Source organism: Loxodonta africana, chromosome 12 (genome assembly GCF_030014295.1).
Source record: "Loxodonta africana isolate mLoxAfr1 chromosome 12, mLoxAfr1.hap2, whole genome shotgun sequence".
Taxonomy (NCBI): Eukaryota; Metazoa; Chordata; class Mammalia; order Proboscidea; family Elephantidae; genus Loxodonta; species Loxodonta africana.
Window position 1 is genome coordinate 33,188,918 of NC_087353.1, and position 13,621 is coordinate 33,202,538.

Genomic DNA, 13,621 nt, shown 5'->3' on the forward strand with positions numbered 1-13,621 from the left:
ATCTTCATGACCACTGGCATCTCTGAGTTCATAGTTGTGGGTATTGTATCAATACCTCTCGTTGGGAATTTCCTCCATTTTCACTGACCTACTTTACCAAACACGATGTCCTATTCTAGCGAGTTGTTATCCATAAGGTTTTTATTGGTTGATTTTCAGAAGTAGAGTGGCAGGCCTTTCTTCCTAGTCTGTCTGAGTCTGAAAGCTCGGTTGAAACCTGTCCACCATGGGTGACCCTGATGGTACTGGAAATACTGGTGGCAGAGCTTCCACTATCATAGCAACATGCAAGCCACCACAGTACAACAAACTGACAGGTAGTGAAGACAGTCATTTACATACCATAAAATTCACCCATTTTAAGTGTACAATTACATTTTTAGTATATCTACAGAATTGTGTGACCATCACAACCATCCGATTTTTAGAATATTTCTGTCACTCCAAATAAGATTCTTGGTGCCCATTTGCAGTTACTCCCTATTCCACAATCTATAGAGACTCCTATCCCCATAGGGTGCATATTCAGAACATTTCATATAAACAGAAATCATGTAATACGTGGTCTTTTGTGTCTAGCTTCTTTCATTTAGCATAACGTTTTTAATTTTCATCCCTGTCGTTGCATGTGTCAGTAGTTCGTTCCTTTTTGTTGCTGAATAGTATTCCACTGGATTCCCCTGGAAACCCTGGTGGCGTAGTGGTTAAGTATTATGGCTGTTAACCAAGAGGCGGGCAGTTCGAATCTGCCAGGCACTCCTTGGAAACTCTATGGGGCAGTTCTACTCTGTCCTATAGGGTTGCTATGAGTCGGAATCGACTCAACGGCAGTGGGTTTGTTTTTTTTTTCTAGTATTCCATTCTATGGATGTACCAATTTTGTTTTTCCACTTATCAGCTGTTGGATATTTGGATGGTTTCTACTTTTAGCTATGATGACCGATGCTGCTATGAACATTTGTGTACAATCTTCATGTGGACATGTTTCCATTTCTCTTTGGGTATATACCCAGGAGTGGAATTGCTGGGTTGTATGATAATTTTAAGGAGCCCTGGTGGTGCAACATTTAAGCACTAGACTACCAACCAAAAGCTTGGCAGTTCAAACCTGCCTAGCTGCTCCACGGGAGAAAGACCTGGCAACCTGCTCAAGTAAAGATTATAGCCTGGAAAACCCTATGGAGCAGTTCTACTCAGTCACATGGGGTCATGATACTGGGGATGAACTTGACGGCAACTAACAACAGCATGATTAATCTGTTTGGCTTTTTAAAAACTGTCCAATTGTTTTCCAAAATGCTTTACCACTTTTCATTCCCATGCCCATGGATTTTATAGTCTAGAGGCCAGGGCAGACCCAGCCTAATTGGAGTCTGTTGGGATAGTAAAACAAGACCCTCACAGGCTGGCATGGAGTCAAGCTTACCCTCTCCTTAGCTCTTGATGGTCTAAGAAACATGTGACAAGAAATCAGCTCTTCTACTTTCTAATCTAAAAAGATTAGCCCTCTGGGACTTAGAGCACTAGTTAGGGGAAATCAGCAAAGCGCCTATTAAACCATAAGGAAAACAGCATCACCCATGTGGAGAGGTCAAGAGTGATCTTGGCAAAGGAAGAGAGCCGCCTTGAAAAAGCAGAGGCAAAGGGAGAAACCCTCAGGCCTTGGGTTATGAGCCAGCAGCTCACTGGCTTTATCTGAGCTTTTTTCAACTTCCTCAGAGGCAGAGCTAGAAGAAGATGGGGGAGAGGGGGGGAGGGAAGCTCCAGGATCTGGCTCCCTGGGAAAGGCATCAGGCCATTTCTGACCAGCAGGGCCCACCCCAGGACACAGCTGAGCTGCTCGAGGGCTGGAACTGGTGCCCAGCTGCCCGGCCTGGGAAGGCCTTCTCCAGGGCCAAGCTGCCCTTTCGAAAGGAAAAGAGCTCTGTGAGCCACTCTCAGTCAGCTTAGCTCTGAGAGCGCTGACTCTCCATTTTGCACCATATGTTGCTCTAAAGAGTCATTTTCAGTAAGATTTGAAGCTTCACGATTGTCATGTGTTCACCACATCCTGCTTCCTGGATACTCAAGGCCACCACATTTCCCACCCTCCCCTGTGGTTAGATGGGACCTGGCGACTAAGTCCTGGGCTATGAAATTACATGCTAATCGCTGAGATGTGGGGGTGCTTGGTCCAGCAATAAGGCCGTCACCCTGGGTTACTAACAGTGAAGCTGGCATTTAACTTACTTCACTGAGAGGCAGCATGGGTGGGGGCTTTAGTGTAAGATCTGGCTGGGTTCTTGTCTTGGTTCTGCACTGGCTGTGTGACCTCAGGCAAGTTACTTAACCTCCCTGAACCTGTTTCTCCATTTGTAAAAAGAGAACAATCTACCTACTCACAAGCTTCTTGCAAAAATTCATTTAGGAAATGCACATAAAGTGCTCAGCCTGGAATCTGTTACACAGATGAGCCCAGAAATTGTAACTGCTATTACTTTATTGATAAGGAGACTTGGTGGTGCAATGGTTATGGATTCGGGTGCTAACTGAAATGTTGGTGGTTCGAACTCACCCTGTGGCTCCAGGAGAGAAAGACCTGGCGATCTGCTCTGGTAAAAACTACAGGTTAGAAAACCCTATGGGGTGGGTCTACTCTGTCACATGGAGTCGCTATGAGTTGAAATCGATTCGACGGGACCTAACAACAACAGTAACAGTTTAAGAGGTTTTGACATTCCTGCTGTCAGCTGTATATGAGAGAACGCTGTTATGGGGTCAGACGGTAGGTGTCCAACAGTGCGTCTTCCCTCCATGCTCCCTGCCCACACGCCCTCTCCTCAGACAGGGTGTGCTGATTACAGTTCTGCTGCAACACTGGGTCTACAGGACCCTCACAGAGGCCATGGTTTTGACAGGATGGGACGTTGCTGTCCGCAGTTTATGCCTGGAAGCCAAGGGCCCAGGACAGAGGTAACTGCCCTGGGGAAGGGGATTACAATTGCCTGGGGTGGGGGGTGGGGACACAATAGTCCAGGGACCAGGCCATACTTGGGCCACATGGGTAAGGTCTCGGGCCTCCACAAGTCACATACTTGGTGTGTCTTGCTCATGCCATTGATTGCGAACAATGTACTGATGCCCAGTGCCATACTGATCCCAGCACCCCCAAATCACATACTATAACAAGGCTGCAAAGCCAGCACCAAATAGCCCCCAGTAGGCCCTCCGAAAGGGTCTTTGGTGAGACCTCACCACTGTGTCAGACCCCAAAGAAGATAGGATGAAGAAGTCATCCCTCCTGCTCTCAAGTAACTCTGTCTCCTGGAAGGTACCAGACCCTTAGTGATCAAGTGCTGGGCTCAGGCGGCAGAGAGGGAAGGATGGAGGGGTGGAGAGGGCTGCACAGAGGAGGAGGAGGAGGCACCTCCTTTATTGTGCCTGCTGTCTGGGCAAGAGACCCAAAGAACAGAACTGAAACCAGGAAGCTCTGCATGGCTCAGGGTTTTTTATCTCTGCATCATCCTGGACCAGGTGCTGCACAAGGTAGGTGCCCCAGGCACGAGTTCTGCATCTCTCACCTAGTGCTCACCTCACTCAGCTTTGTACTGCATTGCTTTTGAGCTTGTCTTACTCCTAAAAAGCTTGGATTCACTTACTCACCAGTCGTTGATTGGTACCCAACACAATGTGGAGCTTCTTGACAGCAAGGGCTTACCTGGTTTTTTCCTGCTCTCCTGTGCCTCAGCCCCCCTGATTGCCCCCATGTTTGACATGTCACAGTGCCTGCACACAGTAGGTGCCCATTAAATGCTTGGTGTTGTTGAATGAGCTCTGAATGTCAGATGCTGTGATCAGCCAGCTGGGCTGGAGGCAGTTAGCCCAGTTTTACTGAGAAAGCGATTTAGAGATTGCTGTTATTTGCTGTGTTTGCAGAGAAACATCAGTGCTTCTGAACGCTATCAACAGGGATTTCTGCTTACTGCGACCATGCACTGAACCCATAATCCCCGCTCCGGCAGCTGCACCGTTAACCTGAGCACAGCTCGAGAAATGAAATCCCGCAGCTCTCGCCAGTGGCCCGAGCTGAAGTTGGCAGGGCCTCCACCCAGGGCATCGACGACTATCTCCAGGCTTTCGTTGTGCTACAAGTTATAGGAGACCTGTCTGTGGACTCAAGGGTTCTTGGGGTGAAGGATGCTCAACAAATACTAATTCCCCTCACCCAGGGCTGACCTCTAGCTCTTGTTTTCCATGGCTCATCACAGTGGGACCCCGCCACTGATAACCCTTCAAGCACGCATGAGACTTTACAGTACCTGGGGTCTCTAGGTGGTGCAAATGGTTTGTGCTTGACTGCTAATCTACAGGTTGGCAGTTCAAATCCACCCAGAGGAAAAGGCCTGGTGATTTTCTTTCATTAAGATTACAGCCAAGAAAGCTCTATGGAGCAATTCTACCCTGTAACACATTGGGTCGCCATGTGTCAGAACTGACTTGATGGTGGCTAACTACAGACCGTTCACATGAGCCCTGCCACGGTAAGTTTCTTCACTTGGCGCTGTGGCAACAGGCTCAACTTCGCAGGGCCAAGCAGGACTGGAATCCAGGCCCTGCCATTCCTTTTCATAAGGCCAGACCATTGATTCACCCAGATGCTGTAGGCTACGTGAGAACCCAAGTGCTGCTTATAGTCAGTGACTCCATGGCCCCTTGATCAGCCTCCTCTAACCTCAAGGCCTTCGGTGCTACAGGTGGGACATCCCAAGCCTAACACTGGAAGGTCAGTTACTCAAAGGAGCTCTGGACTCCTGACCACAGTTGGCTCTGGACAGCCATCACACCCACATGAAGACACAGAAGCATTTGAAGGAGCTGTCAGCAGGGTCATCATCCAGGGGACATTTTGGTGGCTCTGTTGCCCTCTGTTTTTCCCAGGACAGTTGGTGAGCTAGAGAACTGAGTATGACTTTGCACAATCAGATTTCCTGGGAGACTGGGGAGGAGAAAGATCAAAGCATAGCCCATAGCCCACTGTCACCAAGTCAATCCCGACGTATAGCAACCTTATAGCACAGAGTAGAACTGTCTCAAGGGGTTTCTGAGGCTAAAATCTTTAGGGAAGTCAACTGCCACATCATTCTCCCACAGAGCAGCTGGTGGGTTGGAACTGCTGACCTTGCAGTTAGCAGCCAAGCGCTTTAACCACTGTGCCACGAGGGCTCCTTCCATCAAAGCACAGCACTGGGTATTAAATCCACTGCACTGAGTACACTGAAATATGCCAAGTGGCAGCTAAGCACTAAGGCTACAGGGCCCAAAAGAGTGGGCTGGACTTCTGCCATCTTGTCGTCTTCTGTTGTGAGGGACTAGAGCCTCAGACCAGCCCGAATACACAGGAGGTGAGCTCAGTTCTCGACCCGTTGCATCGACATGATCACAGACACCTGAGCTCAAAGGGTGGGCATGCTCTCCAACAGGGCTGAAAACATGGGCCTGGCCAGGACCAGCCACTAGGATTGGGACTATCTAGGAGATGCGTCCTGAGAGGAACAACACCAGGAGAGAAGGGAGAGACTCCTGCCACAGACAGTTACCACACCCTCCACAGGGCTCAAATAAACAAACCCCAGTGGTCCCACATTAAACCTTTCTATTCCTCTTCCATTGCAAACTCTTGGGCTGAGCATTCTTGAATGGCCAGATTGTCTGTTCTTGGGAGCCAAAACTCTAATTCATCTTAGCTAAAATCTCAGGCTGTGGGGCAGAGATGCCACGATATCAGCTCACCAACTGCCTGTGCACAGCTTCCCTGGGTCTCACGGGAACCCGTTTCTTATTCTGCAGCAGAGGTGGGTTTGCAAAATTGTTTGCCTTCAGAATCTATGGGCCCCGGAGATGAAGGCAGGATCTCAGAAGCTGCGCACCAGCAGGGAGCGTGAGGCCAGGAGGCCTGGGCTGGGTTTCTCTGTGGGTGGACGAGTATATGTGGGCAGGGCTGGAGAATCTTGTCACTGTCAGAGCTGAAACGGCAACAGGGGTAGTCCAAGCAGGGTCTAGTTCCTCCTTCAGGGAGAGGGGTGGTGAGGTCTGGAGAGGGGAAGGGGTCTTCTTTACACATAGGCCCTGGCTAAGGAGTTCTTCCTTTACTGACCTGAGGACCTCTATTGAGGCCTGGGCCTCTGGCCCCTGGCCCCTCTGCCTCAGTTTACACAGTGGGAAAAAATAACTGGAACCCTTCTTCTCCCCTCCCTACCCAACTAAGAACCCTCCTGGGAGGCTGGGGCAGAGCCTCGGCAGACCCCAGGCCCGTCAAGGCAGCTCCCCGGGTTAAGTCCGTTGTCATAAAGGACAATCCCCCCTCCCCATATAGCCCAACGCACAGAAAAGAACATCACTAACACATGCTGGAATGAATCACCGATACTGGCTTTATTGGATGAAAGGCGTCACATGATTGGCAAGGGCGATACAAGCCTGTGGTGAAAACTGAGCCACGGTTAGAACACCTGTATCTGGGAAGCACAGATCTTCACTGAAGTGGCCAGGGAGCTCCAGGCCACTGAGAACGAGGCTGGGCCACGGCTAGAAGAATCCACATGAGTGGCAGGCCCAGGTTCTGCAGAGACCCCAGCCAGAGGGACCTACCCCCTCCGTCCCATCACCTTCTCTTCCTATGTCACACTTAAGCCTTCTCCAGCTTAACTAACCATGTCTCCACTGTCCAAAGCAAGTTGGAGGGTAGACGAAGGCCAGGGAAGGAGGGTGCAGGGAGCTGGCACCCAAGCCAGGATAAGAGGGTGAGCTGGAGAGCTGGTGCCAACACAGCCAGGCAGCCTGCCTGGCCTCACCACTCCTACCCCAGGCCTTCCTCTTCAGTCACCCGGGGGTGCTGGGCCCAGGGCTGGGTCCTGGGAAGGAGTCTGCTGCAGGTGAGCGGCAGGGTGTGAGGGCTGGCAGTGAAGGAAGTCGAGCAGCTCAGAGCTCCAACAGGGTGGGGAGGAGGAATTCAGCCTCAGTTCCCAGACCACCCGCTTCCTCTCACCCCCACCGAGGCCCAGGTTGGCCAAGCCTTCCCCTTTCCAGGATTATAAGGTGAAGAGGCACATGGTAAGATTCAGAACAGACACGACTTGGCACTCCTGCCATTCCCTGCAGGCCCTGGCACAGCATAGGGGACACTAGAGACACTGATGGCAGCAAACCACTGGCACAGGAACACGAGGGACACCCTCAGGGCTGACTCTTGGCCCCTCCCAGGAAAGGGTCTGGGGTCCTATTCCCAAAGCCCCTTCCAAGGCCTCTGCTAGTCAGGCAGGACAGAGCCAAAGAACAGTAGTTGCTTTTCATTAAAAACAATTGTGTTTCTTTAAAACCTAGCTCTAAACATGAAGAATATACCAAAAAATGGCATTCTTTTCCCACTTTGCTCCATTAAACACCATTCATTCACTGGGAGTTTCCTGAGCACCACACCAAGCTCCCCCTGTGCAGGGATTCTGGGGGTTGGGGCGGGGGGAGTTCTAAGGCACTGACCCTGCCTGGTGCAGGCTCCTGCTCCTCGGCAGGTGGTCCCCACTAGTGAAAGGCCGGTGAGCAGGTGCAGGCCCCTGAAGGAAGGCCTGGCATCACCTGCCATGTGACAGATGGAACCTCGAAGCAGAGGTCAGAGACCATCATGCCCCGGCCCGCTGTGAGCAGGGGGCAGCAAGGGGCTGGAAGGTCACCCCAAGTCCAGGCCTGGGCAGTGCTCTGGAGGATGCTATGGTCCCCATTGCTTAAAGCTGCAATGCTTGACCTTGGCCCTCTGCCCAAAGGTCCAAGGAGGCCACGTTCTGGCCTGGCCTTCCCTGTGAAGGGTGGGAAATGTGGAGACAGCCAAGGGGGCTGCCCAGAGCCCAGAAAGGCAAGGCTGGGCCTGAGTGCTCTGAGCTTGGATGGCGGGGAAAACCACCTGCCTAGAATCCAGTAACTGCAGAAGGCTTGGGAGAGGTTTCATGTCGGTTAGCTTGGCTCTCCCAGGCTCCCATTCAGGATCCCTCTCCTGGGCGTCCCTCCCAGAGCCTCCAGAGTGGCTTGGCATGAGGAGCCCCACCCCTACCCAGGCCCAGGTTGGCCAGGCCTTCCCTTCCCTGTTCTGGGGCTGGCAGCACCAGTGGGCACAAGTGAGCATGAGGTTTCTCTGCCCCCAAGTGAAGCCTGTGGCAGGGAATCACCTGTGTGCTCGGTCAAGTGTCCCTGAGACCCCCATATGTCTACTCCCTCCTTGGGGCTAGGCTCTGGTTAGCAAGGCATCCCCATACTCTCCCTCCCCTCCACACCCAGGTGGACTGATACCACGTGGGCTCTACTTCCTATAATGACTTTCACTCTCCACCCTGCAGGGGTCCATCTGGACCCCAAAGACCAGGAGACAAAGGAACAAGGCAGGCCAGGGGTCCTGTGAGTCAGGCTTCCACCCCAACTCCTTTGGACTAGAGGCAAAGTCCCCCCCACACTTACAGCCCCTACCCTGCCCCCCACCACAGGAGATGGTGGGCCGGCCAGAGGCCCAGCAGAGGGGCAGGCAGGGTCAGAAGAGGCTGGGGGTGGCCTGGCCAGGTGTGTCGTGGTCCTGGATGTACTGCAAGATGTCCATCTCGTCCATGGCTTGGATCTGCTGCTGTTGCTTCCACTGCCCGACCACAGCTTCAGACGGACCCACTTTGGGGGGAAGAGCTGGTTTCCTGGGTAATGCTGGCTTAGCTGCCACTGGTGGCTTGGGCTTGGGCAGGGGCTTGGGTTTAGGTTCAGCTCCCAGGTTCAGGATCTGGTCCAAGTCCTCTTCAACTCTAGGGAACCCAAATGGTTATACTCCCTACGCATAACCACCTCCTGCAAAAAGCAAGACCCCAGGCAACGCCATTCCCCACATGGTGACTGGGCAGCAGCTCTGGGGAGCTGAGCTTGGGCCCAGCCCTCTGCTCTGGCTTGCCACCCTGAGCCAGGCCAAGGCCCTGCCCAACCTTGGCCTCTTCCCCCCACCATGGTCCCGAGGACAAACTTGACAGCAGGGTTCTCCTTCCCTCCAACCCCACAGCACAGCGGGAGCAGAGTGGGGCCTACAGTAGCCTCCTGATGGTTGCTTTTGAGGTGGCTCCGCTTTAGACTTACTGGCCTCTTTAGGGGACTTTTCCTTCAGCCTCGTTAGAAATAGCCGAAGAGCTACCATGTACTGAGCTTCTGTTCTGGGCAAGTGCTTTCAATATGCTATCCTATATGATCCTCAGAACAAGCCTTGGGGAGGTTCTATTACATCCCCACTTTGCAGATAAAGAAGCTGAGGCCCAGGGAGGGTGAGGGACCTGCCTAAGGTGGAGAGCCTGAGTCTGAACCAGGACTGGCAGACCTCAGAAGCTGAGCTTCCATCTAAACCAAGTTCAACCAGAGAAAGAATAAATGGGGGCTCTGAGCCACTGTGGCCTGGGGTCTGCTTGTCCCACAATGCCCCTCAGTGGGCCACAGTCCCATCATGGCTCCATTGTGGCCCTAGATCGCTGAACACCCATCAGTGGCTCACCGTGGACCATCCCCCCGTGTCGACGGCAGGAAAGAAACGGCAAGCCGCTGCTTGGATCTGCCCTCTTTGCCTGGAGCGAGCTCCTGTTGCCTGCTCCTGCTGGAAAACTCAATTTCTGAAGGCCTGATGTACAAGTGAAGACCCCACTCAATCCATCCCCCCCAGTCATCTAATAGACACTGTGCTGGATTTATTTGATGGCCTAGCATTTCCACATCGATTAACTTATTTACTAAGCTCAGAACACTGTCTGGTAGCAGGTACTAGCCCCATTTTACAGATGTGAAAACTGGGGCTCAGAAAGGTTAAGTGCCTTGCCCAGGGTCGCACACCTAGTGTATAGAGGAGCGGGATTTGAACCTGAGTATGGCTACCTGGGTTCTCTGTGGTGTGTCTGACTTCCTGGGAGCATCTATGTATTTAAAAATCCTTCCTCCAGCTGCAGGCTGAGGTTGATATAGGTTCTTTGGTCCCTGTTTAAGCTAAGGCCACAGGCCCTTCAGGTGTCCTTAAATCACACTGCGTAGGCAGCAGGAGACTAAAAGTCCCTGCCCTAAGTGATGCCCTGGGCCTGCTGCCTACAAAGACCCAACCCAGACCCTCCTCCTGCCTCCCTGAGGGAGGACCTTCCCTTTGGACTCTGTGGCAGCCTCTGTGGTCTCAACACCTGCATCCTTAGCAAGCTCTTCCTTTGGGTCAGGATCAAGGACCTTGGCTGCCCATTTTTCTTGTCCCTCGACGGGACAGTTCAATTTAGGACATGCTGAGTCTGAGGTCCCCTCAGTCATTAAAAGAATATCCAAAGCAAGAAGAACTACAGAGTAAGAGACCACAGACAGGGCCCTTTCCCTCCCGGTCTCAGTCTCCCTATCCATGAAGGGCCAGATGAGGTCATTTTGGGAATACTCCAGCTTCCATAACTCTGGGAAAGAATGACTAGGTCAGGGCGTGCACATCCTCACCTATCTGGGCAAGAAGGGAGGGCAATGTGGCTCCCTGGCTTATAACAGGGCTTAGGAATGGTTCCCCCAGCTCATGTTCCCAGAGGCATGGCAGCCCTCTCTCCTGTCCTCTTGGAGGAGCTGTGCACTGGCCTGTCTGGTATGGAACTAGGAGACACTGGGGCCCAACCACTCACAGGGCTGGTGGGAATGATCTGATAACATCCTAGAGGCATAGGCAGAGTTACCTGGAAAATGCCCAAGGAAATCCAGCAGGCCAAGTTTGGAAACCTAGAGGGGTACAGAGGTACCTGGCTCCTTCTGAGCTTCCTAAACCAGCCACCAGCAGAAATATTCGGACAGGTGCTCCCCACACCCGGCCAGAGAGGTGCCTGTGTTTAGTGGGTCTCTGACTATGCATCAGCCAATCGCACTGGGGGCAGGGGAGGGGAGGGAGGGCCCACAAGCTGCAGGCAGAAGATCTAGAGTGGCCTTTGCCAGGTTACGTGGCCCCTCCAAGCCACAGTTTCTACGGCTACAAAATGGGAATAACAGCATCACCCGGCAGGGCTGCCCAGCACCACAGCCATGGGGACTGAGTTCCATTCCTCACTCTGCAACTCCTGCATCAGGTGGCCCCAGGCCACGCTACTTCCCTGCCTGGTCCCAGTCTCCCTATCTGGGAACTGGGGATAATCCCTGTCCCGCCAACCTCACAGGAATTCTTATAAGGATCAAATAAAATAACAACTAGCGAGTGCTTTACAAATGTAAGGGGATACTGCATATATTGGTATTCTCCTGAAAGCCGCACTGTGTGGAACAAGGCATGCATAAAACATGAAGGAGCAGCAGCCTCAGCCCCTCCTCTCAGGGGACTCACAGCCCAGCTGGTAAGATGGGATTCACGCAATTAAAAGGGTCCGAGAGTAAGTTCAGAGAAGGGAGTGACCCCAAGGGCCAGAACAGGCTGGAAAGGCTTCCTGGAGATACTGGGCCTTTCAAGGATAGGCCTGGCACAAACAGGGGAGTAAGGGGGGAATTCTGGAGCAGGGAGCAGCACAGAGCAGGGGTTTGGAGATAAGAATGATAACTGACAGTAGGGGCCAGGTAGGCTTCTGGGCACCATACCCAGGATAACAGGGCTGAGAGGGCTGGGCCGGCTCTGACATCAGCAGGGCTGGGTAGAGGGAGCAGAGAGAAGGCAGTTTGGGTCAGAGTAACTCCCCAGCACCTCAGGGCCTGGAAGAGGCCTGCAGGAGGGTGATAGTACCCAGCAGAGCTCCCCCTGACCTCAGCTCCTAGAGGACAGGCTGCCTGCCAGGTCTGGCTGTGACAGGGGCTCCAGGCCTCCCTGCCCGATTCCTGGGCTGAGTTCCTGTGATAGGGCACGGACACGAAAGGGAGAATTTGGGGCCTCCGTGGACTGCAGAGAAGGGAAGGAAAGGAGTCCCTTCCGGTCCAGACCCAGAGGGACCAGACAGAGTGAGGCCTTCAGAGAGACAATGCTGGGAGGCGGTCAGCCAGGGACCAGACTCTCTGCGTGGCACAAATGGTTAAGGGCTCGACTACTAACAGAAACGTTGGTAGTTTGAACCCACCCAGAGACGTCTCAAAAGACAGGCCTAGAGATTTGCTTCCGAAAGGTCACGGCCCTGAAAACCCTACGGAGCAGTTCTACTCTGCACACATGGGGTCGCCATGAGTTGGAATCAACTTGAGGGCAACTAACGACAGTTAGCCAGGGAGAGGCTTGATCCTGGAAACCAGGTCAGATGTGCCTGCCAGCTCTGGATGTCCCAGCTCCCTTCACCAAGCAGCAGCCCTGCCATGAGCTCCCCCAGGGCAGGTGCTGGCTCCCTGCCCCCACCCCGCCCCTTCCACTGAAGGCTGGGGGCCAGGGAAAGCTCAAGGGGCTGGATTACCCTCACACTGGGGCTCTTGGGAAAATAAAGCCGCAGCTAAAAGCTGTGTCAGATTCTGGGATTTATACTGCTTGGCAAAGCAATGACTCTTTGGAACCAGTTTGCTCTGAGATGGCAGTTGTGATGACAGGTAGCCAGGCACAGTGGGAGGGGTGGTGTTGCACTCAGCACTGGGGTAGCTGCACGGGAACCCCCTTTTAAGAACCTTATTTCCATTTGGGATCTCTGAGTCATGACTAGGAAATGGTCCCACTAATACAAGGTGGAAGCCCCCCTCTTCCAGGCTCAGCCTGTATGAGGTCAACTGCTCAGGGGATGGAGGGAGTTCTGAAGGCCACGGCCCTCACCCCTCCTTCCTGGGTCCCTGCAGAGGACAGGACTCAGCCACAGGTCCACCCTGGAGGCCCTGTAAGAGAAATGGATGCTTCTCCAACTCTAAACCCTGCTGGCCCCAATGCTCCATGCTGCCTCGGGGTGGCCAATGTTACAACTAGTTAATGGAATGAATGAGTGTGTGAAAGCATGAACGAATGCACACATGCGTGCAGGAATGCATGAATCAATGTCAGAAAGCCTTTCCTTATATGGAAGCCCAATTACTGCCTGGGTAGTCACAATGTAGACACCAAGAAGAATAAAATATGGCTCCTGCTCTCCAGAACCTTATTCTTTCATTACCAGATGTCTCTTAGGAAAGCAGGGATGCAGGCCTCACATTCTTTAAAGCAGAGATTCCAAAAAATGTGGTCAGTGGACCGTTAGCTCTGTGGGATGCTAACAGGCACTACAAAGGGAGGGGCCCTGGGGACCAATAAGAGCACCAAATGCTGCGCGGTGCTTCCCCCTTGAGCAACACACACCCATACACGAAAGGCCTCACGTAGTCATTTCTCTGACCCATCTGGCCGCAGAGCCCTTTTGAAGGTGGCATCTTTCCCCATCCCAGTGTGCCTGCATTCCACAGAACACTGCCAGTAAGTGCTGATTTAACGACTTTAGAATGAACTGAGCCACAAAGTCCCGCTATCCCTGCCCCACCAGGACACACAGAGTTCTGGAGACAGCAGAGGCTCCCTGGCCTGGGTGTGCTCCCCTGGCCTGCCACTCCCCGGGGCTGACCCTCTTATGCTCTCTTCTGTGACTTGGTTTCCCCCATAATGAGATGAGAACAATAATCTCAATTCCTGCCAGCCTGGCAGGATGTTGGGAGCGAGGAC

The 13,621-nt window shown here is 52.9% G+C and overlaps 1 protein-coding gene across 2 annotated transcripts in view; it reads right to left on the reverse strand.

Annotated features, from left to right (window-relative positions):
• Positions 1 to 6,387: 6,387 nt before the first annotated feature.
• HS1BP3 (HCLS1 binding protein 3) overlaps positions 6,388 to 13,621 on the reverse strand; it is a 42,661-nt gene continuing 35,427 nt past the window's right edge. Inside the window, exons 7-8 of one of the 2 annotated variants that reach the window (XM_064295071.1) lie at positions 9,539 to 9,637; positions 6,388 to 8,810 (exon numbers count right to left, since the gene is read on the reverse strand). In XM_064295071.1, the coding sequence (XP_064151141.1) occupies positions 8,552 to 8,810; positions 9,539 to 9,637 (358 nt within the window). In that variant the 3' untranslated portion in view covers positions 6,388 to 8,551. The remainder of the gene's footprint in view (positions 8,811 to 9,538; positions 9,638 to 13,621) is intronic. The other variant, XM_023550457.2, reaches the window with a different exon arrangement.